General features: G+C 40.6%; 1 protein-coding gene across 2 annotated transcripts in view; it reads right to left on the bottom strand.

Annotated features, from left to right (window-relative positions):
• Positions 1-6,816: 6,816 nt before the first annotated feature.
• The window catches only part of wry (delta and Notch-like EGF repeat containing weary), a 34,103-nt gene continuing 14,851 nt past the window's right edge, over positions 6,817-26,068 (bottom strand). Inside the window, exons 3-13 of one of the 2 annotated variants that reach the window (XM_065309733.1) lie at positions 22,565-22,746; positions 22,341-22,510; positions 21,818-21,936; positions 20,477-20,630; positions 15,544-15,777; positions 12,197-12,339; positions 11,694-11,816; positions 10,599-10,701; positions 9,962-10,116; positions 9,350-9,468; positions 6,817-7,875 (exon numbers count right to left, since the gene is read on the bottom strand). In XM_065309733.1, coding sequence (XP_065165805.1) covers positions 7,746-7,875; positions 9,350-9,468; positions 9,962-10,116; positions 10,599-10,701; positions 11,694-11,816; positions 12,197-12,339; positions 15,544-15,777; positions 20,477-20,630; positions 21,818-21,936; positions 22,341-22,510; positions 22,565-22,746 — 1,632 coding nt within the window. In that variant the 3' untranslated portion in view covers positions 6,817-7,745. Of the gene's footprint in view, positions 7,876-9,349; positions 9,469-9,961; positions 10,117-10,598; positions 10,702-11,693; positions 11,817-12,196; positions 12,340-15,543; positions 15,778-20,476; positions 20,631-21,817; positions 21,937-22,340; positions 22,747-26,068 lie in introns of both variants that reach the window. The other variant, XM_065309732.1, reaches the window with a different exon arrangement.

The raw sequence follows: 26,068 nt of genomic DNA, 5'->3' as shown, positions 1-26,068 counted from the left end.
TTATAATTGAGTAATAATTTAAAGGAAAGTGATTGCTTAATATTGGAAAAGTTCTTGAGTTCGACTTGAGTGACGTTTCCTATTAAAACGTGGAAATTCGCTTTGGAATAGAAATTTATCTCAAATGAAGGAATCTTAAAATGAATTTAAACCAATCCATTTTAAGGACGACCTCTTGGAATATAGGATTACAGAGCAACCAATTTTGCAGGATACTGCGATGCTATTATTTGCAGACGACGTAAAGTGTAGAATACTGCGTAGAATACAGAGCGCTGCAAATTTGTTTGGACACGAGATGGCGATACGATCTACTTTTCCTAATGGTTTCCGATTTTTCATCCAGCACATTTAGATTTATTTAATCTGAGTGGAATATTTATTTATCTTCTTTGTAGAATACGTAATGCATAGTGCTATAATTATTTAAAATGGTATATTTATTTATTAAGTTACTGACGATGCTCTCAGTATTATGGTACTGTATTATGGTGCAAAATACAATTTTTCAATACAATTACAAATTGCGCCAAAACGGTCAATGATGTATAATAATGGTACTTATAGTCTAAGAGCTCGTGGCGGCCAGACTTTCGTCATTTTAGAATGAAAAAAAGATGAAAATGTTTCTATGTGTGTACCCAACACAGCAAAGAACGATCCCCAATTATGAAACCTTGATTGTGGTTCCATTGGCAGTTAACAGCCAACAATGATGTACAAATTATGATGTCAAATTCGTTATTTTAACAAACTTCATTTTTGAATATTTTATTCTTAAAATTAATATAACATTGCTCATTGGCAGACACTTGGTACTGTTCCAACCCTAGCCAGAAAATTCTAAACTATACTATTTTTTAATTATACTTTTGTCATATTAGGACAGCTGAATTACCTATATTATAAATATTATTCAGAAAGCTATTAAACTGTGTTTTCTTAGTCACCAGACAGTTTGATGGGCTTTATCATCCAGCCAGACGCATTAAAAGTGTATAATAGTTGCAAGAGTTAAATTGTAATTTTAATATTATTCTAAATATCCATTTGATAGAGAATTTTCCAATCTTCCAAAACCTATAATTTTCCAGTTGCTATCTCTGTTAATTTAGAAGATATTCACTGACGAAAATCATGAAAATAAATTATCAAGCACCCCACCCCCTTGACCATTTATTCTTATGAATTAAAATTTCATCTCTTAAACTTCCAATTTAACCAGCTTATTTTAAAGAGAATTTTCCGTAGAATAAGACTCTGTGATACGTTGCTTACTATCTCCTTTAGTTTACGAGATATTTGCAATTGACAAACCCCTTTTACCCCAGTAAATTAAATTATTTTAAATTTCCATCTCGGAATGTCCTTAAAAGTATAATTTGAATTCGAATCTTTGTTTATTGAATCGTTCATGGTTGTGATGTATGAGTGAATGTTCTGAATGACAAAAACTATAAAATTCCTGAGCCTCCAATTGTCCATCAAGAGAATCTCTCCAAATTGCGCATTCATAAATCCCTCAAAACCCTTTGGAAGTGCCCTAAAATAACTTTCTAGAGTTAGAATTTGTCAAAAAAAATTTAGAAGCATGCTGTACCATTCTGCCATCCTGTATCACACCATAATGATTCGAATGTCTTTGATTTAAAATGTATTTCAGAATTTGAAATTTCTTATATGAATGGGATAGCTTTAAAATGAATATCTAGAAGTTATTGGTTCAATCCCTGGTTTCGGCCCGTTGCTTTTGTCAGAGATTTATCGTAGTACTGGAAAATTTCGTTTTTATTGTGGTCTGCAAAATAACACCCAGTATTTCCCGAACTATATGATTTTTTTATAGTTTCTCACCGCCGTGTTAGAGTTCGAAAGTAACCCTACACGATGCATAAATTTGCAACCCCGTAGCACTTCTGAAAATGCTCAAAAGTGTTCTTTAGAAAGTAGCATTTTTATTAAAGTATGTAAGTATGGTGAAGAAAACACCCTGTATCTCGTAAGGGAATTGACATTTCTAAAGTTTGTCACCGCCATATTAACGCCCGAAAGTTCCTCACCACGATGCATATATGTTTTAGCCCTTTTAAAAGTGCCCTAAAACTTTCTATAAAAATTGACATTTTCGAAAAAATTATAAGCATGTTGCGCAAAACACCCTGTATCTCGCGAACTAATTGAAATTTTTAAAGTTTGTCACGGCAATTTTAAAGTTCGAAAGTCTCCATACACAATGTATTCCTTTTCAATTTGCTAACCCTTCCGGAAATGCCCTAAAATGCCCTTTAAAAATTGTACTTTTTCAAAGAAATTGGAAACATGGTGTGCAAAACACTCTGTGTCTCATGAACTGATTGACTTAATTAAAATTTTTCAACGTCGTATTAAAGTTCAAGAGTTCCTCTACACGATGCATGCCTTTCCAATCTTCCAGCCCTTTTGGAAATGCCCTAAAATGCCATTTAAAAATTGTAATTTAAACAGAAAATTGGAAACATGGTGTGCAAAACACTCTGTATCTCATGAACTAATTAACTTTTTTGAAGTTTTTTACCGCCAAATTAAAGCTCAAGAGTTTCCCTACACGATGCATACCCTTTCGATCTTTGAGCCCTTTCGGAAGTGCCCTAAAATGCCCTATTAAAATTGTCATTTTAGAAAAAGTAGAAAACATGCTGTGCAAAACACTCTGTATCTCATGAACTAATTGACTTTTTCAGATTTTTTTACCCTCGTATTAAACTTCAAGAGTTCCTCTATACGATGCATACCTGTTCAATCTACCAGCCCTTCTGGGAGTACCCTAAAACGCCTTTTGAAAATGGGCATTTTTCAAAAAAATTGAAAACATGGTGTGAAAAACACCCTGTATCTTGAGAACTATTAGACTTTTTGGAAGTTTTTTACCGCCATCTTAAAGATCGAAAGTGTGTCTACGCGATCCATATCTTTTCCACCCGCTAACCCTTCCAAAAGTGCCCTAAAAAACACTTAGAAAATAGCCATTTTTGGCCCAAAAATTTCAAATTTTGGTCGAATAACAGGGTCGAACTTTTTTATTAAAATTTTTTTCGGTCGAAGAACAGGGTCGAATTTTTTTCTTAATTTTTTTGGTCAAAGAACAAGGTCGAATTTTTTTCGTCGGATAACAGGGTTGAACTTTTTTCTTCAATTTTTTTTCCTTGAACAACAGTGTGGAACTTTTTTCTTAAAATTTTCCCGCCGTAACATTAAATTAAAAAGTTGAAATTTTGAATTCCTGAACGATAAAACAGTATTTTTTTGTATTTAATAAAAGTTATTAATTATTGACAAAATTGGCGGAGGCGCCTGACATTTAAAAGAGTTGTTTAATTAAATATTGAGAACTACCTCATTGTATAGAGGGGCTCTTAATGATATAATTTAAACAACTTTTCACCTAATAGCAGTAAGGAATTTTCCAGTAAATCTCATTGTGAAATGTGCACTCCCATCGAGACTTAAGAATCAATTATCTCAGGAACTAAAAGACATAAACAAAAACCAAAAACACCCCGAGGTTCAGCATCATATCCTAGATAAGATAACATTTAAAAAATTTCAAATATAACATGTGCCTAAAAAAATTTCCTCTGCGATTTTCTCGGAAAATAATAAAGATAGTAAAGAACTTTCTTCATTTTGTTCATGCCGTGATATGAACCTATAAAATGGCAGATTTAGTTTTTCCATTTTCCAATGTTTACAAAAACTCCTCAAAAAGAGTCAAGAGGTTACACTTGACTCTTTTTGGACCCAAAAAAAAATTTTTAAGCTGGAAGAAAATGGAAAACGCTAATCGATTGAATTTTCCAAGGGGATGAAAGATATCAAGTCAGTTTTTCGATAACATCAATATTTTGGAAAATGAGAAGAAAATTCAAAACTTATCAGTACAAGCACTACTCCGATTTTTCTCAAACTTTCCACATTGATGTAAAACAATGCCAGGAATACAATAATCCAGGTTTGGTTGCCCTATCTTAATTAGTTTTCAAGTTATTAACCATTTTTAATTATTACATAAGTGTTGACAAGTGAAAATTTTAACTTGTAGTATAATATGAAATTTAATTCTATTTACGAATATGAAAACCGTTTTTCCCTATCTATAATGGTTTTCAAGATAAATGCGAAAAACTGGTTTATAAACTGGTATTTAATTTAATGATATTTAATGATAATTTATCAAAACGCTTTACTTTAGAACAAAATTTTATTAAGATAAAGTGTGATTCTACACATGTTCTTCAATATTCTGTAATAAACAAGTCAAATTTCCAATTTTTATTTTTTACATGGGAAATGATGGAGGAAACGTATAAACCAGTTTGTCGCACTTATCTTGAAAACCATTATAGATAGGGAAAAACGGTTTTCATATTCGTATTTAGAATTAAATTTCAGATTATATTACCCGTTAAAATTTTCACTTATCAACACTTATGTAATAATTAAAAATGGTTAATAACTTGAAAACTAATTAAGATAGGGCAACCAAACCTGGATTATTGTATACCTGGCATTGTTTTACATCAATGTGGAGAGTTTGAGAAAAATCGGAGTAATGGTTGTACTGATAAGTTTTAAAGTTTCCTCTCATTTTCCAAAATACTGATGTTATCGGAAAACTGACTGGATATCTTTCATCCCCTTGGAAAACTCTATCGATTAGCGTTTTCCATTTTTTTCTAGCATAAAAAAATTTTTTGAGGCCCAAAAAGAGTCAAGTGTAACCTCTTGACTCTTTTTGAGGAGTTTTTGTAAACATTGGAAAATGGAAAAACTAAATCTGCCATTTTATAGACCTTCATCAAGGCATGAAGAAAATGAAGAAAGTTTGTTAATAACTTTATTACTTTCGAAGAAAATCGTGTAAGAAAATGTTGCAGGTACATGATATATTTTATTTTTTTAGATGTTATAATACCTAGGATTTCATACTGAGCATGAAAGTGTTTCCGATTTTTGTTTATCTCTTTTAGTTCACGAGATAATTACCATTTAATCTTCAAAAATTATTGTTGGTGGAGGCGCGTTCGACGGTTTCGACCAGAAAAAATTTTAAGAAATATATCCGACTGTTGTTCGACAGATAATAATTTCATTTAAAAAAGTTTGACCCTGTTCTTCGACTGGTAATAATTTCAATAAAAAAAGTTCGACCCTGTTCTTCGGCCAAAAAAAAATTTAACAAAAAAGTTCGACCCTGTTCTTCGACCGGTAATAATTTCATTAAAAAAAGTTCGACCCTGTTCTTCGACCCAAAAAAAATTTAACAAAAAAGTTTGACCCTGTTCTTCGACCGGTAATAATTTCAATAAAAAAAAATCGACCCTGATCTTCGACCGAAAAAAATTTAACAAAAAAGTTTGACCTTGTTTTTCGACCGGTAATAATTTCATTAAAAAAAGTTCGACCCTGTTCTTCGACCGAAAAAAAATTTAACAAAAAAGTTCGACCCTGTTCTTCGAGCGGTATTAATTTCATTAAAAAAAGTTCGACCCTGTTCTTCGACCGAAAAAAAATTTAACAAAAAAGTTCAACCCTGTTCTTCAACCGGTAATAATTTCATTAAAAAAAGTTCGACTCTGTTCTTCGACCGAAAAAAAATTTTACAAAAAAGTTCGACCCTGTTATTCGACCAAAAAAATTAAATTTTTGGGACAAAAATGGCTATTTTCTAAGTGCTTTTTAGGGCACTTTTGGAAGGGTAAGGAGGTGGGAAACATATGGATCGCATAGAGAGACTCTCGAACTTTAAGATGCCGCTTAAAAACTTCAAAAAAGTTTAATAGTTTTTAAGATACAGGATGTTTTTCACACCATGTTTTCATATTTTTTGAAAAATGCCCATTTTCAAAAGGCGTTTTAGGGTACTTCCAGAAGGGCAGGTTGATTGAACAGGTATGCATCGTATAGAGGTACTCTTGAACTTTAATACGAGGATAAAAAATTTCGAAAAAGTCCATTAGTTCATGAGATACAGAGTGTTTTGCACACCATGTTTCCAATTTTTTTGAAAAATTACAATTTTTAAAAGGCATTTTAGGGCAATTCCGAAAGGGTTAGCAGATTGAAAAGGAATACATTGTGTAGAGGAACTCTTGAACTTTAATACGACGTTGAAAAATTTTAATAAAGTCAATCAGTTCATGAGACACAGAGTGTTTTGCACACCATGTTTCCAATTTCTTTGAAAAAGTACAATTTTTAAAGGGCATTTTAGGGTACTTCCGGAAGGGTTAGCAAATTGAAAAGGAATACATTGTGTATGGAGACTTTCGAACTTTGAAATTGCCGTGACAAATTTTAAAAATTTCAATTAGTTCGCGAGATACAGGGTGTTTTGCGCAACATGTTTATAATTTTTTTTAAAATGTCAATTTTTTAAGAGAGTTTTGGGGCACTTCTAAAAGGGCTAAAAGATTTACATATATACATCGTGGTGAGGAACTCTCGGGCTTTAATATGGCGGTGACAAATTTTAGAAATGTCAATTTGTTTACTAGATACAGGGTGTTTCCTTCACCATACTTACATACTTCAGAAAAAATGGAAGATAAAGACAAAATAATGAAATAGCTCCTATTGCTTTATTGGTTCCTAAAATACAAGATGTTCTCTACAGCAACTTTGGGAAAAATTAAAATTTTGGATATTATTTTATTTGAATATAGAATCTGTAGATTTAAAGAATTAAAAGAATATACATATTGTGGAAGTTGTATTTGTAGAAAAGAGAAGGATGATTCCACTCCTAAAGTTTTAACATTTAGAAATTAAACACAAACATTTAATTCATTAATTTATTTTGGATTTGGCAATACCAGTACAATTATAATCATACTTGAAATAAGTACAGTTACAAATATAACAATGTAATAATAAATAGGCGGTTTCTCTAGTCCTCGCTTTCCAGCATATAGCCGTTCGATAAACAATTTGCGCACAATTCGCGTCCTCATAGCTTATCGTAGTTCATAGTTATTCAATACTTTATAGTTAGCCATTTATCCTAGAACGTTTAGGTAGTAATAATGCACGTTTAAAATTGTTTGAAATTGATGATTGAACAATGTGGATGGAATACGATTGGATCGCTAAATGCAAGGTACATTTATTTACAAGTTGCATCAACTAAATCAAAACCAAATCAATCAGTGCACATTATCGAATAAGTCAGGATCAAGTGCGCTGCAGTGTGATGCACTAGCTGTTGCTTATTCTGAGCGTTGCAAAATCGCAGAATAATGAGCCGAAACAATCGATAAACATCGGTGGGGATTTGCTAATTAACTAATTAATAAATTATAGCGACGCGCGCCAACTACACCAACAGCGCTCGGGTTACCGCTGTTGTCCATGTTTTTTTTTGCGTTACAATTTAACACTTCTATAGTTTATCTTAATGATAGTTAGACTATTTAGACGTTGCGCTAATTTCTGCTTGACTGAGCTGAGCTGCAATGCATTACTGCTTTACGAAACGGTGTTTACTTTGTGCGCGTTTGATAGAAAATCAATCCGTCGCCGAGGGTGGGTGAAAATTAAAACTTTTCTATAATTTCGTGAGTAACTTTCGCCGACCGTTGTGAACGGCAATAAATCACCGGCATTCACGCACGCGTCACCTAATGATCTTCTTTTTTCCGCCGTGGTTGCGAGAAGAACGAGAGTGCAAAAAGCGGTCGTGCGAGCATTCCGGTGAAAAACGCCGCTTTTCACTGTATCAGCGGCGAACTCTGGCTGTCGCTGAAGTCCAGGGTGTAGTACATGTCTGTCGTGTCCAGTGCTGGCAGACTACGACTGGGCGTCGCCATTGGTGCTTTGTCCTTGCCGCTGAACCATTCGCTGGAAAGTAATTAATATTTTATTAGTAACGAAATAAGATCACACAGGAAACAAAGAAAGAAATCGATAATATTTCAATTTCAATCCAGATAATAATATTATTAGTGTTCGTATTCATTCGTGTCGAATATTCTTCGCGTGTAATGTAAAAGTTGGAGGAAATCAAAAAGTTTTTCTATGTTATTGTGCCATGCCCTCCCGCTAACTTTTTCGACTTGCCGATTGTGAGGCAGAAAATAAATACTCGCACTCACTTTGGCGCACTCCTTAATTGCGTTCGCGCGCTTGCGAGAGATTGTTGATAAAGTCCGCAATCGAATCAAAGCCCTCGTCTACGGCGCCGTTCGGCACTCGATCATTGATTGAAAAATGAAAACGGAGCCGAACCGTGCACGCCGAAAAAGGTCGCACGAATGTCTGCGCTACCGATTGTGGAATTGTCTCTTGCAGGCACAGCGCAGCATCCACACTTCGCACTCGCAAAGTGGAGCGGAGAAATTCGAGAAGTTTGTTTGTCGTTTCGAACTTTCGCGAGTGGTTTAAATTTCGAATTGAAAACAACAAAAAATACACCAAACGTCTGATTGCAAAACAAGAACACAACACACATACACAATGTAATTTCACGAGTGGAGAGAATTTAAAAGTTGGTAAACACTCGCTTTGTATTATTCAGAGGAGGAGGACGATTACGCCGACCGATCAACACGTCTCTGGAGGATAGTTTAAATAAATAATTAAAAGCGGGAGCGGCGCGAATGCCCTTAAGCGGAATGCGCTTAGTACACTTTAATCGAGACTTTATTCAAGTTGTTTGTTATCAGCCCGAATGGGCGCCTCTTTAACTTAATTTATTTACGAAGCAAAGCCGCCCTGTTTTCCCACGGCGTTATAAATCATCATTGTAAATTATTCCGCGGTGCAATACTCAATGATCGCAAACAACGCACTCGTATCGTGTAGAACAAGCACAAAAAATATAGAACATCTAGTGCTTTGTGATATGCAGAGTACTTTGTAATTAATTTTCAATTTGGCGAATGATCGAACCGAGATGGCACTTAATTATTGGATTTGCAAATTTAGTTAGGTGCAGGGCGCGTACAGCTCCACCTACATGTATACGTAATTTTCTGCGCGCAGAGACGAAGGATATTAACAGAGGAAGAGAGCGAAATTAATTGGAATCTCAGTAAAATATATATATGCGAATCTAATTAATTAAATTATATACGTATACGCGAGTAAACAGAACTTAATCATGTCAACAATTTCAATTAGTGCTTTGTATGAAAATGAATCAGAAAGGTAAAAAGTTACATGATTAAATATACTGAGATCCAACGTAGAGAACTATTTTCAGATGATATAAAAAAAAGGTTGGAAAACTGGACGTTAGAAGGAAGATTTGCTAGATGTTGAAGGTTCTTGTGTCAAGGTCTGGCCATGACGTTAACAAAGGCTTTAAACATACCTATTGGTAGGTACGACCTCGGGCACTCGTCGTCCGTGCCAACTCGGCCACCACGACGGCTTCGCTCGCATCGCAAAACGTTTGTACGTTTTATTCACTCGACAATGACAAACGGTCACCTAAAAAACGCCAGAATTAGGACAATTTTATTTCTAAAAATAGGCAACCAGTTCAACTTTCAACCCAGATCCCCAGTAGAATTAAGTGGTCTAGTTGGGTCATCAAAACTTCATATTTTAAAAGTACTTTTATATAAATGCAATTTTAAGAAATGATGTTGGATTTACTTTCTAAGAAATTAATTTAAATTACAAGAAACTACTAATTTTTCTTCAACATCTGCTTTTGATGTTCTTATAAAGATATAAGACATGTTTTTTGAAAAGACGACTCGAGCCAAACACAAATTGAAATGACTTTTCTTTTCACTTCCAACTAAACTCTCATACCAAACAAAACGCAGCAAAGTTTGCGCGTATTCAATTACAAACAAACTTTAATCTTTCATTAAGTGCTTGTAAAAAGCCAGAAGTAAGTGTTCCCACCACTTCACTCTGCATATTTGAATAAAATTTCACTTTCGCCCCTTTGTCGTAAATTATATTTACTTACAATTGTTATAACGATGACAATGGCTGTTACTAACGTGCCCATCGCAATGTAAACATTGTGAATTCGGTCGAGACGAATGCCTAGGGGAATCTCCATGTCGTCTGTCTTTGCAAGCACCGTGTCCACGTCGGAAATCTTCTCCACGACGAATTCATCTGCAAATAGCCCCAAAAAGTGTCAGTAACTGACCGAGGAAAAAAGCAATTGCAGTCGTAAAAGTGAACAAACGCCTATTTCCACTGCTCGCGGTCGGATATTTTCACATTATCATTCTTTTACCATCCTCTTACCATTTCCACGCCGTCCACTTCCGTCTATTTCGCCTACTTTCATCCCCATTAGTCTACTTTAATGTTGCACATTACACCTAACGGATTTCTCGCAGCACAAAACGACACAGGCGCCTTGGTTGTTGTTGTTGTTGTAATGTCCGTTCTATTGTTTCCTCGATTCAGTTGTTTCAAGCGTCCTGCCCAATTTTCCCGCAAGCGTGAAGGGTTTCTTGTTGTTTTTTGTATTTCGGAATGGAATTAAATTCGTATTAGTGTCGGTGCGCGTCGTCGAACGTCTAGCCGAATGGTGCTATTTATTATTCGAGGGAAAACTAAAACTCGACCAAGACCTCGTTGCGTCTTACCTTCACAGGTTTTTCCGGTGTAACCAGCCTTGCAGGCACAGTAAAACGAATCGACGCTGCTCCAGCACGTGCCGCCGTTCGCGCAAGGATTCGTGCTGCACGCCTGCGGCAGACAAAACAAGCAAAACTAAATTTCATTAGACAAACTCCCGGCGAAAAACAACGTGAACAAATTTCGCGTCAAATAAAGCTGACGTATAAAAATTACGATATTACAAAACACAATTAATTTATTTTGTAAGCATTCATATTGCACAGCACGGTTTTAATTCTAAAAAATATATAAAATTCGTTAACAGACAAAATTGCAATTTATGCTACGCTTCAAACGATTTCGGCTTTACAGTGATACGAACGCATCGCACTCGTTTGCAATTATTTGCGCCAATCGCCGATACTACATTGAAAAATCATAAAATTTTATGCACCAATAAATACTAAATGTGTCCGTACGTCCGGCGGCGTTGAATGCAACCAATCGTAAATGCATAAAACAAAATGTCACCGAGGACGAAATAAAAACAATATATTTTTAACTAAAAAAAATATTGTGCTTGCAGAATAATATATTAATTAACTTAATTAAAAGTGTAATATATTATTCATATTTTGTTTTCCAGGTTAGTTTGTGAGTTTTAATTAAAAGTTTGCAGATTATCTGCGTGTTTATCTGCTTATTTTTCATCCGAAAAGTTTTTGATTGATTTCGACGCGCGGTGTCGGTAGCGCGCGCAATGAATGTAACACCGTGAGTGGCTTAATCTCAAAGTTAGTAAATACACCTTGTCACTGATTGCACCGCGACGCCTTAAAAAGCAATTTTCTCATTTTTTCCGAGCGCTCGCGCTTGAGCTTAAAATGCGCCCGTGGGTAAATTGCGCTTTTAATGCCGGGCGTCTCGACGCCGCCGTCGGAGTCTCGTCGATAATAAATGAGTTCGCAAATCGGTGCGCGTCGGACGTCTTGGAATTTAACCTTCTTTTTTATTCGCAGCCATAAAAACACAGTTCACGGCGTAATTCAAATTTTTAAATTGATTAACATATTTGAATTACTGCGAATGTTGGTTGTCCGCGAGCGAAAATGATTACTCACCGCTCTCGTCGGCAGGAGGCAGTCCACTCCGGAGAATCCCTTGGGGCATTCGCACGTGTAGTTGTTACCCTTGTCCAAGCAGTATCGTGGTTCAAAGCAGGGGTTCGGCTCGCACAGATCCACCTGTGGGTCAGGTGGAAAACCCTCATTAACCCGAGGAAATCTTTCGCCATTCAACGGCAAAGTATTATTTATATGACTAGGATAATTTTGTTTGCAAAGGTCCAGGGCAAATATGCAGAATATTCCAAACATTGGCGAGTAATTTCTAGTGAATTCCAAACGGTAATTCAACATGGATCTACAGATTTCTCTTAATTGGTTAGTTTACAAACTGTTCAAATACTACTATATAAATATTAGCAATTAAAATTAAAAAAAAATTCTTTTGAAAAATGCAATTTTCATTTAAAACAGAATTTCAGCTCAATTGGCATATACACAAATAGAAATCATTTGAAATCAACCAAAAATGACATAATATAACCTATACTATAGCCTACCTTTATGTGGCAGCGTTTTCCTGTGAAGCCGCGCCCACAACTGCAGGAGTAGCCGCCGACTCTGTCCGTGCACGTGCCGCCGTTGATGCACGGCGACGATTCACACTCGTTGTACTCGTACTCGCAAAGCGACCCTGTATACCCTACGCGAGACAAAGCAAACAAAGCGAACGCTTAAATAATGCATGTCCTTTCATAGTCCTGCATGCATGCCCGCCCCCGCGGTTCACATTCGCATTCATATTCGATATTCCGGTGCCTGCACAATTCGTGCATTTATAATGTACCACGTTATGCAACCAGATGAACAAACAACGTCTAACCAACAACATAACCTAATGTGAAGCTGGTTGCATAAGACCAAACTTTGCATTATTTATTTCACCAAAATACATTTATTCGCCTGGAGAATCAATAAATGTTGAATTAAACTAATGAAACGACGTGGACAAAATGCGCGAGGCTTACAAAGGGAGAAAAGAAGCGTGAAACGCGCGCGGAGGAAAACAAGACCGGTCATTTATTACCGCGTGGAAATCCTTCAATTCCACCCCTTGATACAATGGAAAAGAAGCAACCGCCAACGTGACGAACGTTTACGTCTCGCCACCCTCGCGACACGTTAAATTAAACTATAAAAAATACTCTCTTCACTCTTCGAAAAGGTCACGTTTCCAACGCTTCTTATTCGTCTCTTTGTCAACTCATTAATAGCCACGTTTTTTTCCAGCGAATAAAATTCGTTTACTGCAAATCTGAATCGGAAACTTTTTCATTTTGTTATCATTTTTATTGGCAATCATCGTTGACGATTCCGCTCCGGCATCGGCGTCGAGTGGCAATCGTCAATGGCAAATCGAGTAAAGTTTCGCGCTTGAATTGAACGTTTATTACATATTTCCCGGCGCGTTATTCAATGCAACGCGATTGCTTTGCACATACGTCGCGAGCTGTGAAGATGGAAACGATGCGCATGCTAAATATAGAAACGTAAAAATAAAGGAATCGCGCGCAGAAGCGACAGGATATGCAGGCGCAAAAAATAAAACGCGTTTTATTGCTCGTCGTTACCGATAAATCAAATTTACTCGCAGCTCGCGCGGCGGCGGAGGCGAGATATGTAGATAAATGCGATAAATGTGATTTATATCTTGTTATTTTTTACTCTTTGTGTTTTAACATCCACGGCGGTAATGCGATACAACTTGAGGCATACATTTTAATTTGATAACAAATGATATTATTAAATCTCCATTTATATTCAGTGAAATACTTGAATTTACGTTTTTCACGTCAAACAGTAAGATTGCGGGTAAACGCAGCCGCATGTTTTCAATTAATGCAATCACCTGCAGGCGTATCAAATACGTGCGAGGTATTTGAGTTGACTAATTTTGGCGTGGGCGCACGTTTGCACGTCCGGCACGAGGCGAGAAGCGTTTATTCAATTAGCACTTGCGCTCGAAACTAACCAGCGAGGCGGGCGTTACAAATTTATGACCGGCGCGGATAACTTTGCGGTTTTGCCGGCTTTGGTTCGCTGGCGTTTTGCTGCTATAACCTGATCCTGATGAATTGATATTATTCGCTTGTTTATCCAATTATCAGCCGTATTGTTCGTTTTCCATAGGTACAAAACCATATCGTATATCCGATCGTAGCGCGGTTTACACGCGGCTTATTCATGTTTAAATTGATGAAATATTTAAAATATTAAAAGCAAAATATTTTAAGTTCATATTTTGTGTGAGTACGCAAGGTGCATTAAAAAGTTATAAATTTTCCCGGAGTGGAAAAAGAGAAAATGAACTTAGCACATGTTTACACCGCCCGCGGCTCTTGATAAATGCGAGATTAATGATTTTATGATGCTGGGCGTGGGAAAATTTGTCGCTTTCCAATAGGGACACCCGAGCAAACCGCAAATTTGTAACGCTCGGCTTGCGCGGTGAAGTTTGCCGCCGTTCAAGCACCAATTTCAACATTTTTTCGTTATGTCCGTTTGACCTGACAGCCGCAAACCTGAGTGAAGCAAGATGCACTCCAGTAGATAGAGAGCACTGCGTTCCGGTCATCGCCGGCAAAGCGAAACCATCGACGATTTATTTATCAGCAGATGTGCACCCTCCGGAAGTAAACTTCAAGCTCAATGTATCGTGAAGATAACCGAAATTTAATTTCGTGATAAAATTGAAAACAATTTAGATTTAAAACAAAAAGGATTTATGAGTGCGTTTTTACGGCGTAAGCAGAATGTTCATCTTATCTCGCAAAAGGTTTATTTTTCAGGAGTATATATCAGCTTGACGCTGCATTTCAGGTGTCTTTCTGGCTCGTGCGCGCTTCCTTGATTTACACACGACAGGCTCCAGCGGGCTGGCGCATTTGTGTAAATTTGATTGTCGTGCATTTCGCTGATCTCCGCCCCCCGCTTGTCTGTTGTCTGGCGTCTTGTCTTGTCGCGCGTCGGCGTCGCGGCGTAATCGGATTTACGACAGACGGCGGGCGGGCGAGCGGCGGTGTTATTTAGATGTTCCGCGCGATGTGGCACGTCTCGCGGGCACACGCGGATAGAAAACGTGATAATGCAATTTCGAGTCGGCGCGAACATGATACACACGCATATCCGGCGATAAATAAAAATTGGCAGCGCGCGAGCGTTCGTTTCAAGTTTCGCTGGTTCGTTCAAGCCGTTACGAACACACTGCAGCGATTGCCATCGCGATAGCGACACGTATCCTATCGAAAAAGTTGCGCGGGGAAAAATTCGACGTCGGGCGCATATTTCGATAAGAGCCCCGCGCCACACCGTCGCACGAGTGGCTTAATAGAGACCATCCATTTCAGCCGCTAGCGAAAACTGCTTCTAGCTGCCGTCAGGCACAAGATGCGTCTTATTCGGCTCCCTTTTTGCGAACGTATCTCGTCTTGAGCCGGGCTTGAATTCAACCCGGGAAGCACACACAGAGATAATCTAAATTGCAACAATTTTCCTCTAATGAAATCTTCGATCTGCTTCCACTCGATGGAGCCAAACACGCCGCGCGATAAACAAACGTCTCGATTGCAGGCTTTTCGTTGTGTTTTCGACTAAATGCGATATCGGTTTCGTCGACGATGCGTAAAAATCGTACAGACGCAAGACGGATAAAACAATTCACTTGATTTTATACATTTGCGCACCGGAATAAAATTCTCTCAAACAAATCTTGTTCTTTTTAGCGCTGTCAATATTCCCTGGGCGTGTTTGCGCATTTGTTTGATTTTGAAATTGGCTGAGCGCAAGTCGCAAGATTAATGCAGAAAAGAACGTATCGGAGATGGGAATTAGAGAGCTGGCTACTCACCCGGCTGGCAGAAGCATTTGTAACCATCCTCTTGGGCGACGCAGATGCCATGGACGCACGGCGAGGACTCACACTCGTTGAGGTTGTGCTGACAGTGCGCGCCCGCGAATCCCCTGGGACACTCGCACCGGAACGCTGTCGCATTGCCCGCCGTCGACGTGCAATTGGCCCCGTTCTGGCAGGGCATCGAAGTGCAAGGATCTGTTTCTTCCTCGCAGGTTTTTCCCGTGTAGCCTGAAAATAACATCAAAATACACGAATTATTAACAAGATGCTTTCAAAAACATTATTTTCTAACGAATGGATTTAAAATGCATTACACTTGTTTGCGTCACATCACATGTTACTCTTGGCAAGTAGATTTAAATCTCTCTACTTAACTCGGCGAGTTTCAAAGATTGACACTGTTGGTGCAAATGCAAGCCTGCACTCTTGTTGTTTTCACAAACTTGCAAACTTCGCGCGTTCGTTTGCCGCGCGGCCCCTTAGCGACTCTTCCAGTGAGGTAAGCGAAGGTAACGGTGTTTCACAAGTGTTTGGAAAATTAAATCCTGTGGTGCACAATTTCCTCCGCCGCCCCCGCACCACATCACCCACAACTCGAAGTTGTTAAGTAACTCGCCGGCAACTTTCCGCGCTCCGGCATAAAATTAACCAGAAGCTTGTTGAACTAGAATCGGACCTGTGCATCCCGCGTCTTGTGCATGCGCAACTTTTGTTCGAGCCAATTCGCAATTTTGCAATCTAAAGCCCACCGACACAGAAAAAGCCAGCATCTCATCAACTTTTCCAATATGCCGCCAATAAAGCGGCGCGCCACATCAAAGACAGGCTTTAGGACGGCTAGTTCTTTTATTGTACGGATGGCTGATGGAACTAGACGAGGGCCAAAAGGACCTAATCCTATTTTGCAATGTATCTGATCGAAGAATTGACCGGTGATCCGTTTTCGATTGCACGAGAGCAATTTTACAACCGCGAAGATAATGCTCAACTGCTCAGATGCTCAAAGAAAGAGACGTTTCGGACTGCCGAGACAGTGCAATGAAAGAATTGGTGACCGAACGTAATGGGCCGGAAATGAAAGTCGTGTGCTCGCGCGCGCACTCGCTCCTAAATGACAGCCCAGATAATAATGGCTTTAAATCCCGGCTTATATTTTTCTCGGATCTGTGCGCGCGCGCTCCTCGCTTTCCTACTTCGTTCGCCGGCAATAACCACACGTCACGTTTTAAATTAAAACTCATTGAGGTCAACCTCAAAGAAATGCGAAAAAATAAACACAAACAACAAAATTACACCGCACTAGTCTAGAATGCTAACAATGTATAAATGTTTTAAAAATCTACTTTAAATTACCGTTAAATACACAAGTTGCCAACTTCACTATTCATTAAATTTATTAATCTTACTAAATATAATTCTGTACTGCTGCTGTTGCAACTTTTGCGAGGCACGTTCCAGCGTATCCCCTCACTGCTTGTCTAGTGATTTAGTTGCGAAAAGGACGCGACCCAAGCCGATGTTCGTCCTAATTATCCCGACGCGAACGTGTTCCGCCAAATAATCAGACGCGCGCGCCTGCTTTATTCACCATTTACCGAAAACCTGCCGCCTCGCCAGCCCAATAGGAAAGTTGCCGGCGTTACTCGTTTTACAATCCGAAACATAAACTCGTAAACTCAATAACGCTCGGCAGCGCTCAACAAAGAATAAGAAAACCCACGCCGCACCTGAAAGGCAAACACATTTCCTACACATTTCCACACGATGTTCAAGTGCGTCGCCGCCGGCGTGTACCTAATCTCAAAGTTGGCTAATCCAGCATAATTGTAACGACAAGATTTATATTGAAATAATTGCGCCCGAGAGCTTGGATTTGTGAATATACGTCTAATTCGCATCACGCGCGACGCCGAACGCTTAATAACTTTCGAAGGCGTTGCGTTGGAGTAGAAGTAAAGAGAGGCGCGCTTTTTGGGGCTTGAAAGAAGGAGCAGAAGGAAGAGTTTTGGCGCGGGACGCACGCGTCGCATTCATTTCGGTTAATGCGACCGCCGAGATATGGTATTAGAAGGGATTTTGGACGCCCGCCGCCGCCTCGGCTCATTACGACCGCCGCATTGTTTAAACTAAACAGATTTTGTGTCCCAGCGTCTCTGCCGAGCCGCTTGTAATAATTACGCGTCGATTTGATTACGTTTTGTCAGGGAATTATTACATTTGGCAAATAATCTTGGAACTTTCTTAATTACAACCATCAGATTAATCAGAAAATTTAATTTAGAAACTTTCATCCATATTTACTTACTTAATAAAATGCTATACTAGGTGTATGCTTAGGATGTGTCACGTTTTTATCTCGATGACAGGTTAATTTATGCCACGCATTCGCATCCGTCTTGTGCGTCTGGCGTTCCTGCTGTTCCCACCAGAAGACAAATGATGTGCGTCTGCGATGCAGACATGCGAATGAAAGCGTCGTCCCGCCGCGGGGATGTAAATAAATATAGAAATATGCGCTGCACTGGCAGCAGCGTTTTATTTTTATTTCTCCGACGAATAAAATGTCACCGACAGAATCCAGCGGCGGCTAGTGTGCTACTGGGTCGTCATCGACACGGGGTCGCATCGAGTGCACAACCCCGGGTGCAAACAATGCGAGAGGGTAAATGCCTTTTCTATGAGCAAGCCATCATGCGCGGGTGGGTCAAAGGGGCTGAGGGCGTGAGTGCGCGCCACACCGGCCGGCACTTCGATTAATGACCGCGCCATCAAGCAATTTATCGAGTCGTATACGCTCTTCGACATGTGCCATAAACATAACTAGCGGGACAACAGTCATAGGGTGAAAATATCAAGGGTCACACGATGTGAAATACTAAAATTGAAAATAAAAAAAACAACAAATTTTTAAATTCAAAGACATAACTATGTATCTATATCTATAGATATACGAGTATACCTACAATATGAATGTTTGCTTTGAATATACAATACTGTTTGTACACGCAACACCGACACTTGAGGTAGCGGTTTCCGGTATAATTCGTGTCCCATTGATGTTGGTTGACAAACGTTGCGCAAGTAATCCGCCGCGATGCGGAATCTATCTACTGATTGCGACACTGCATTGCAGCGCGTCTTGTTTGCCGACTCGGCGAGCGCAATTGTGTAATCGTATCGGCGCACATAATACGATTTTCAATCGAGATACATATCTGCGCGGCGTGAATTCGTCATAGCACTCACTCACAACTTCAATTTCGCTCGCGAAAACGTCTTGAGTGCATCAGCGTGCACTCTGCATTTAATACCGGCATCTTACGATCGTCAATTCCTCGCCTTCCACTCGCAGACGCATTTCAAGTTAAAATCCTGAGACATTTCAAGGCAAATCCTTCAATTTTCAAAATTGTCTACTCCGACATCATTATCCTGGATATTTTCCGAGTAAATCTCGTATGTAATCTTTTTCTTCGAGTATAAGTATGTTTACAGATGCTATGCGAGCGTCTTTCTACATTTTTATGTGTAAATCTTCATAAAGTAGATTTTATTATCACAACAACTATTACTTATTACTACCACTTGTTGTTGTCATCAGCAACATCATCTTTCATGCGCTTTATTCTATAAAGTAGCAAGAAGAACAACAAAAAGTCAACATATTGGCGCTCCCAGTGCGAGATGTGAAAGAAGTGAGCGAAGATAATGATGAAAATGAAGATGATGGATGCGTGCATGGGGAAATTAGAAACAGTATACGGCCGCCAACCGAGACAACCGAGACTAGTCGAGAAAAATTGAAGAGCTGAAAGTGTAGCAACTTCTTGACTAGACTAGACTGACTTTCCATCATGAACAAGTCGGAAAAAAAACTAAATGTGCTCAAACACTAACTGCACGAATGACACGCTAGATGCGTAAAGTTCGGATGGGCATATTGTGTCAGCGACGACGACGTCTACGCCAGGGAGTAGTTTGGCGGCGGCGGCGAGCCGGCAAAAACGAAGTTAATGTAGTTTTCCATCGACGCTTGCGAGGCGTTTGACGCCTCCGATGCGGTCTATTTCCGTCTATTTCCATTATGCACTAGATGCGCGCGAGTTAGACAGCCGCCGCCATGATGCACGTTATCGAAGCGGCGATAATGTTTTTCGGTCGTCTTCGCCGCCGCCGCGCTACTTTCGACGTTTTGCAATTTCGCAATTTATCCTCGCAAGCGCGCGGATATGAGCACATTTAATGTGTGAAAAATGTTTACTACACAATTTTATCGGTTATAAAACTGGCAAACTAGTTCACGACAAGTTGGTTATGAACACAACCTTTAAACTATTTTATAATATATCGTTTTTAATTCAGGAATCAAAATTTATTTTTCCGAATGCTGAATTTAGTCCAATTGAGATTTAAATTGTATCCGAGTGTGTTTGTTAATTTATGAGCAAAGCAAGTTAATTAATTATCGCCAAAGAAACGTGAAGCTTTGCAGTGAGGTGTGGCGCGGCAATAAATTATAGATAAATTGCTCCGGCGGTGGCGGCATGTACAACATCGTGCGCACAATGTGGCGTGTCCCGGCGTAACACGCGTCGCTCGGTTGAATCGCAATAATTGTTTATTCTGTAATTCGTCACCGGTTCACACTCGCCCACACCGTGCCCGTGCAAGTCGAGCGAAGAGACACTAATTGTGTAACGGAATTCGATTAGACCCCATACACACGCTCGGCGTCCATATGCGGGCGCGCGAAAGTCCCAGCTCTAATTAATCGCTCGCCAATCAATACGCAATTAGTCCGCGTGTGCACAAACCCGACGCGCGGCGTAGATTGCCTATTGTTAAATGATATATTTTATTTTTGTTTAAAATTTTTGATGTTTTTGTGCCTTGTTGATAGTAAAATTAATAGTTGAAGATCACTTACCGTAGGGACAGAGACACTGGAAGGTCGCACCCTCGTGGCCCTGCGTAATGTCGACGCAGATGCCGTTGTTGCGACAGGGAGACGGGTAGCAGGCGTCCTGTTCCTCGCAGTGTGGGCCAACGAAGCCAGGACAGCATTGGCATTCATAGCCCTCCTGCAAAATAAACAACGATATTGTTGCTGGCCCCTGCGATTGCTAGCTACACCGCTGTTGGCGGCAGCGCCCGTTGTTTGCGCTCCCGAGAAAACCCACCCTCACTCACAAGGCCCAGCTGGATGTAAATGATGCACGCTTCTGCTCGAAGGCGCACGGCGGGCAAAGAGAAAGGCGAAACGAGCCGAAAGACGAAATGGGAAACTTTATGCTTTTGTCCCCTTTCGACTGGGAGCCGGCTCGAATTGGATTATTCACATCTTGCCACTCGCGCTTTGAGAAACTTATCATGCCACCACGAGGAGGAAAATTAGCGGATTTCAAAGGTGCTTGTGCTTTCCAATCAGAAAGTACCTACTATCGAATTGAACATCACAACATTTTGATTGTTAGCCGCTGGCTTTGTGATGTTTTGTCTTTTGTCGTTATTGGCTTTTATTTAGAATTCCGTTTGCCTTTGATTTTTCTCGTTTTCCCATCCGCCACGCTCGCGAGCGTCCTTCGTTGAGGACCATAAAAACCAGTAAAAACCTTCGATTTTGCCCGCGCGCGCGTGTCCCGGTTTCTTTACGTTGCTTTGTTGTTTTTATGGCTTCCTTGTCATTCAAGTGATTCTCCTCGATTCGATATCGAAACGACGTGGGGTTGTTCAGTTGTATTTTCCTCATTTCTGCCATCTCCATTGCTTCACACACTCGAAGCGCACAACTCAAAGAAACTCGACCGCCTGGTCTTCACTCGACGGTGCTAGACTCTAGAACCTAGACGAGACCGCCGCGGGAAGAAAAGAATGTCAACAATCGGTCTCTGGTTTGTACTCGCGGTCAAGCCAAGCAGTGCTCGAAAAGATTTCTCTTCGTCGCGATGAAAAACACGTTATTGTCGCGCAATATTGTGAGACTCTCTCATTTCCTGCTCTTGCGAGGGTGACGATGACACTGCGCCATCGTTTGTCATCCGACGCAATAATCGCAGTATAATAACAAGCAATGCGTAAGAATGATTTCAATTATTTCTAGTAAGTCAGAGTGAATATCGCCATCAATAAATAATTAACGCACGCAAACACACGTCCAGCCAAGAGGGCAAGCGAGACTTGGTTCGTGAATGTTTAAGTGGTTGAGTGGTTCGGAGTGGCTTGGAAACATCTGGCGCAGGGTTTCAAATTAGGTTAGGGCATCGCTTACCATCGAGACGTTCGAGTAGCAAAGTCCTTTGCCGGAGCAGTCCTCATTCTCCCCGCAGTTGTCCGACTTGACAACCACTTTCAAGCGCACGCACTGCTTACCCCACAATTTTGACACCACTGCAAAAAAACATAAAAACACGCAGTTAAAATGATTGGAAAATAATAATTTATCACCAGAGTCAAGCCGGTTTAAATTACTTGGTAAATTTACCAAGTGGATCTTTTCGGATCCCTTGAGCCTATGGTTTATTACGCATAAGCAAGGTGCACGCCGGAAGGTGTAGTAGGTGAATGCGGATCCCGTGAAAGTTAAACACAAACATTCACATCCCTATCATCCCTTTGGTATCGGCCGCTTTCCGACCGCGACACGCCGGAAACGTGCAAATCTAACCAGCGTTCCAACGAGCGGCACACAAACGGTGCGCATCCTTCCCGCACCCGACTTAGGACGATAAGAAATCAGTATTGAGCATTCGTCACACAATCCGGTATTTGTGTTCGCGTAAAATGCATCTTACCAATAAGGAGATTGATGCCCTCGGTGAGATCCTTGTCGTAAAGTGTGACCACTTTGCGGTCGTCGATCTTCAACGGTGTGATGTCCAGCAGGATGCCTTCGGTGACATCACAGTTATCATGACCAGTACGTGTGACTTGATAAACAGCTGTCAGAGGTTGTTGCATCATTCTGCACATAATAATAAAATTTATACCTGTTTGGAGATTAAAATAATATTTATACCCTTCTTGTGGTGTGTTATTAGTGATAACCTCGTGATTTTTCTGCGCTTGTTGGATGAGATGCAAATCATCGATGCGCACCAATAGCACGTCCCCGCTTTGTATCTCAGCGGATCCCTCCCAGGACAATATCGCCGGTAGACAAGTAGAGCGATCGTTTGCGTTCGCACACTCCTCGGGGATCTGCGAAATTAATGAGAGTCGAGTTATTTCGGTGTTATCGTTGGCGGGCGAAAATTATTTCGACCACGGTCGAGTGTCGATGCAATTGTGAGTAAATTACGTTGCAAAATAGTTCGGCTAGCCGCGCGATTCGAATTTGCCGAACGAACGAACGGGATCCTATTTATTTTATCAGCACTCGTTGGCCGCGCCATGCATGCGTTACACAACAAACCCATTCGTCCCAATTGAGCGCGTTCCGGCGGCCGAAATTCGTGCGGATCGGGGTGCAAAGTGAGAAGTGGCGAACACTATTTCAACGTCAATTGGTCATCGGTCATTGCGTTTGCTTTATTACGACGCACGAAACAAAATTCGATTTTTGTACCCACTCGACTGTAATTGGATAATCTGGAATGTTTTATTTTAAAAAAAAATAGGCAATGCTCGGTAATTATTAATTTCAACTTTTTCATTTTCGGAAACAAGCGCGTAAAGTCAAAATTCCCGGCTGGCGAATATCTCGGCCGGAAATTTAAACTTTTTTTTGCGTCGCTGGACTCTTTTAGCTGGGAAAACTTTTAATAGGCGAGGCCGAGGGGCGCGCAGGACACGACAGCGCGCGGCTTTTTTTTTTCATTTGCCGGCCTGTTTCGCATCCGCCGAGTCCTATTGTACAAAAATGGCCGGATTAAAAGTTTGAATCAACTAACGATCCATCCGTTCATGCGACGCCTACAGGTAAAAAATAACTTGACTAATTAGTAATTACATAAAGTTATAACAACTTATAATACTGCGTGATAATTTGTTATAATTTGCGTTTACACTTGCTGCGAAATTGTTATGACGAGTTTCTCTAGGTGAGTAACTGAGCTGTTAGCGTCTGCTGAGGCGGACCAATGCTGTGTTCTTTAACCCTACTCGTACCTCTTGAGGCAGTTAGAAGTTAAGAGTAGTCTGCCGCCCCCGCAGCACACCTAAACCCCTCGGACCTCTGCGTGTGCGCGCGACACTAATGAAAATTGAGTTGTAATTTACAATGTGCCATAACATTAACCGACCGTGCGCTGCCAGACCAGAGATAAAACCCAACGCGAGCGCAAGAACACGCCGAGCAAAGCGTTAGACTGTTAGACATTCAAGAAGTTAAATTTTAATATTTCACATTGCTTAGAACCCGCGTGGAAAGTGTAACCTGACACACAGCGTTGGTGTGTGTTTTGCGCCCGCGCTGAGTATGAGTTGCCATTAGCATCAGGAGATCGCACGAGGATGAGACTTGACAAAAACACGGATTCGCGCGCAAAGGACGCGGAGAGTAAGTGGAGCGCGCGCCCGGCGACGTCAAGAGTGTCATTTGTGAACGACGTGCGCGTGCAGGAAGCGCAAAGACGGATGATAATTAATTCTATTTTTGCCGTGTGGGAAATTAATGACCGCGTCATGTAAATGTCGCGCGCAGATTTCCGGATTTGGCGATTCGTAATTGCAATCACTATCGCTATCGTTCGCCGCCCTCGGTTTAATTTCAATTTCAAGCTCTAGTTCACGCGCTGAGACACCGCGCCAAGCTTCTAGTTAGTAATCAACATTAGACGCGACGCCAGCGTTGATTTGGTCCATCAATTTCGGGATCAATTCCCGGATTTATCATCGTCTTGAATTAAAATGCAAATGAACAAATTCCAGAAGAGAATGATGAGCAAAATATAAATTAAACATACGTAGTGGAAGGTTGAATTTAAATCCGAAATGAAGCGAAAATTTGGTTTTCACGTTCATTATCTGAATGTTAATTGTGTAGTACCGAAGTACTAAAGATGCAATTAGCGAAAAGGTAACATCTGCGGAAATAATGGCGTGTTTTCGGCTGCACAATTTCCCGGCCCTCACATTCGAATCACTGCTGCGCCGCCACACCGCCACACCACGTCGGCAACATTCACTTCTTTATCCCTCGGCTTGTACGAATGTAATGTGTGTGAATGTACACGCCGGCGGGCGGCGTTCGCGTCCTGCGCACGACTGCTTTGAATATACACGCACACGCACGTAGAGACTTAATTGCCGCCGCCGGTAACAGGGGTGTCATGCCAAACCCAGCGGGCCCCCCGAGTTCATTTGTTCGTTAACGTTAACGTTACGCTTTCTTCTCGCAAGCAAAGTCAAACTTTTCGAGGTTCCTTTTAAGGTTTGGCATGTGCGAAAAGCAGCTTTTAAAGACCTTCGGTCCGCAGCCGGTGGCGGCTGGCTCATCTCGACTAATAATTCATCGCATGCGACAGCTCCCATTCTCCGCGATGCACAGCGAAGAATTTCGCCAAGAAATTCACTGTTCAAACACGCGTTTAACTTTAATTCACCGGCGCGCAGATATGAAACACATTTGCGTGCACGCGCCTGCGTCGAAATATAAATTCGCCAACTTTTCAAATATATTACGAGCGGTCGACGCGCCGGCGGTTTTATACAAATTGCGAATTGTAGCAGCGCCTCTACCTCCCTGGCCCCGGGGCCAGTAGAGGAGGGGTTTGGTGAGGAAAATATGCGAGCCACTAACTTTCCCAATATGTCATCTTCTTCCGGGCGGCTTCAAAAGAACCACCGCCGCAAAATATTTAAATTTAAAGAGGCATTTCACCTCGCTAGTAATATAACTAGATAGAAAAGATACTAAAGATATAACGTAATACGTTCGTGGGTGTATTGTGCATTGTGCACGATGCATTTTTGCTTTGCGCCAAAGCCGGAAGGCAAACTTTTATATCCTCATATTCTTCGCATTCCTGCATCCGCGCGCATCCAGTGGATTTGTATATTTCCACATGGCCTAATGCGCTTTGCGAGACATTCCGCCGCCCGCGCTGCCGCCACTGGGTCACTTCTTGTCGAACTCTACACCGCCTCCCACTCTAGACGGAATTCAACTCTCGGCGTAACTTTTGCAGTCATGTGTCTGTTCGTGTCCGGTTCGCGTGTATGAGTATCTTATCGAGCGACAAACTTTGCTGCTTCTTTCTCTTCGCGTCGCGCCGCATATTTATATTCTTCCAAACTCGCTTTTTAACGATATAGCCGAGAATTGTGGACCCAGCGAAAAGTAGAAACCATGCCGCGGGATGTGCGCGCAAATGTTCCCCGAAACTTTGCTCTTGGACTTTTTGTGTGGAGAAAATAAAGAAAAATTATGTCGCAGCTGGCACAGTTTCAGCTTTTCCACATTAGGACGAAGAAGGGTCATGCTTTGATTTATGCGTCAATCGATTTGATAATAATTGATTACAAATTCACGAGAGAAAAAAATCGCTTGTCAGATAAGAAAAAAAATTGACTCAACAAA

Source organism: Atheta coriaria, unplaced genomic scaffold, assembly GCF_025399875.1.
Source record: "Atheta coriaria isolate IRGN ID8LTWV9N9 unplaced genomic scaffold, Caltech_Dcor_3.1 hic_scaffold_8_pilon, whole genome shotgun sequence".
NCBI classification, from domain to species: Eukaryota; Metazoa; Arthropoda; class Insecta; order Coleoptera; family Staphylinidae; genus Dalotia; species Dalotia coriaria.
Note: the sequence above shows the minus strand (reverse complement) of the source record. Positions and strands in the feature narration are given on the sequence as shown.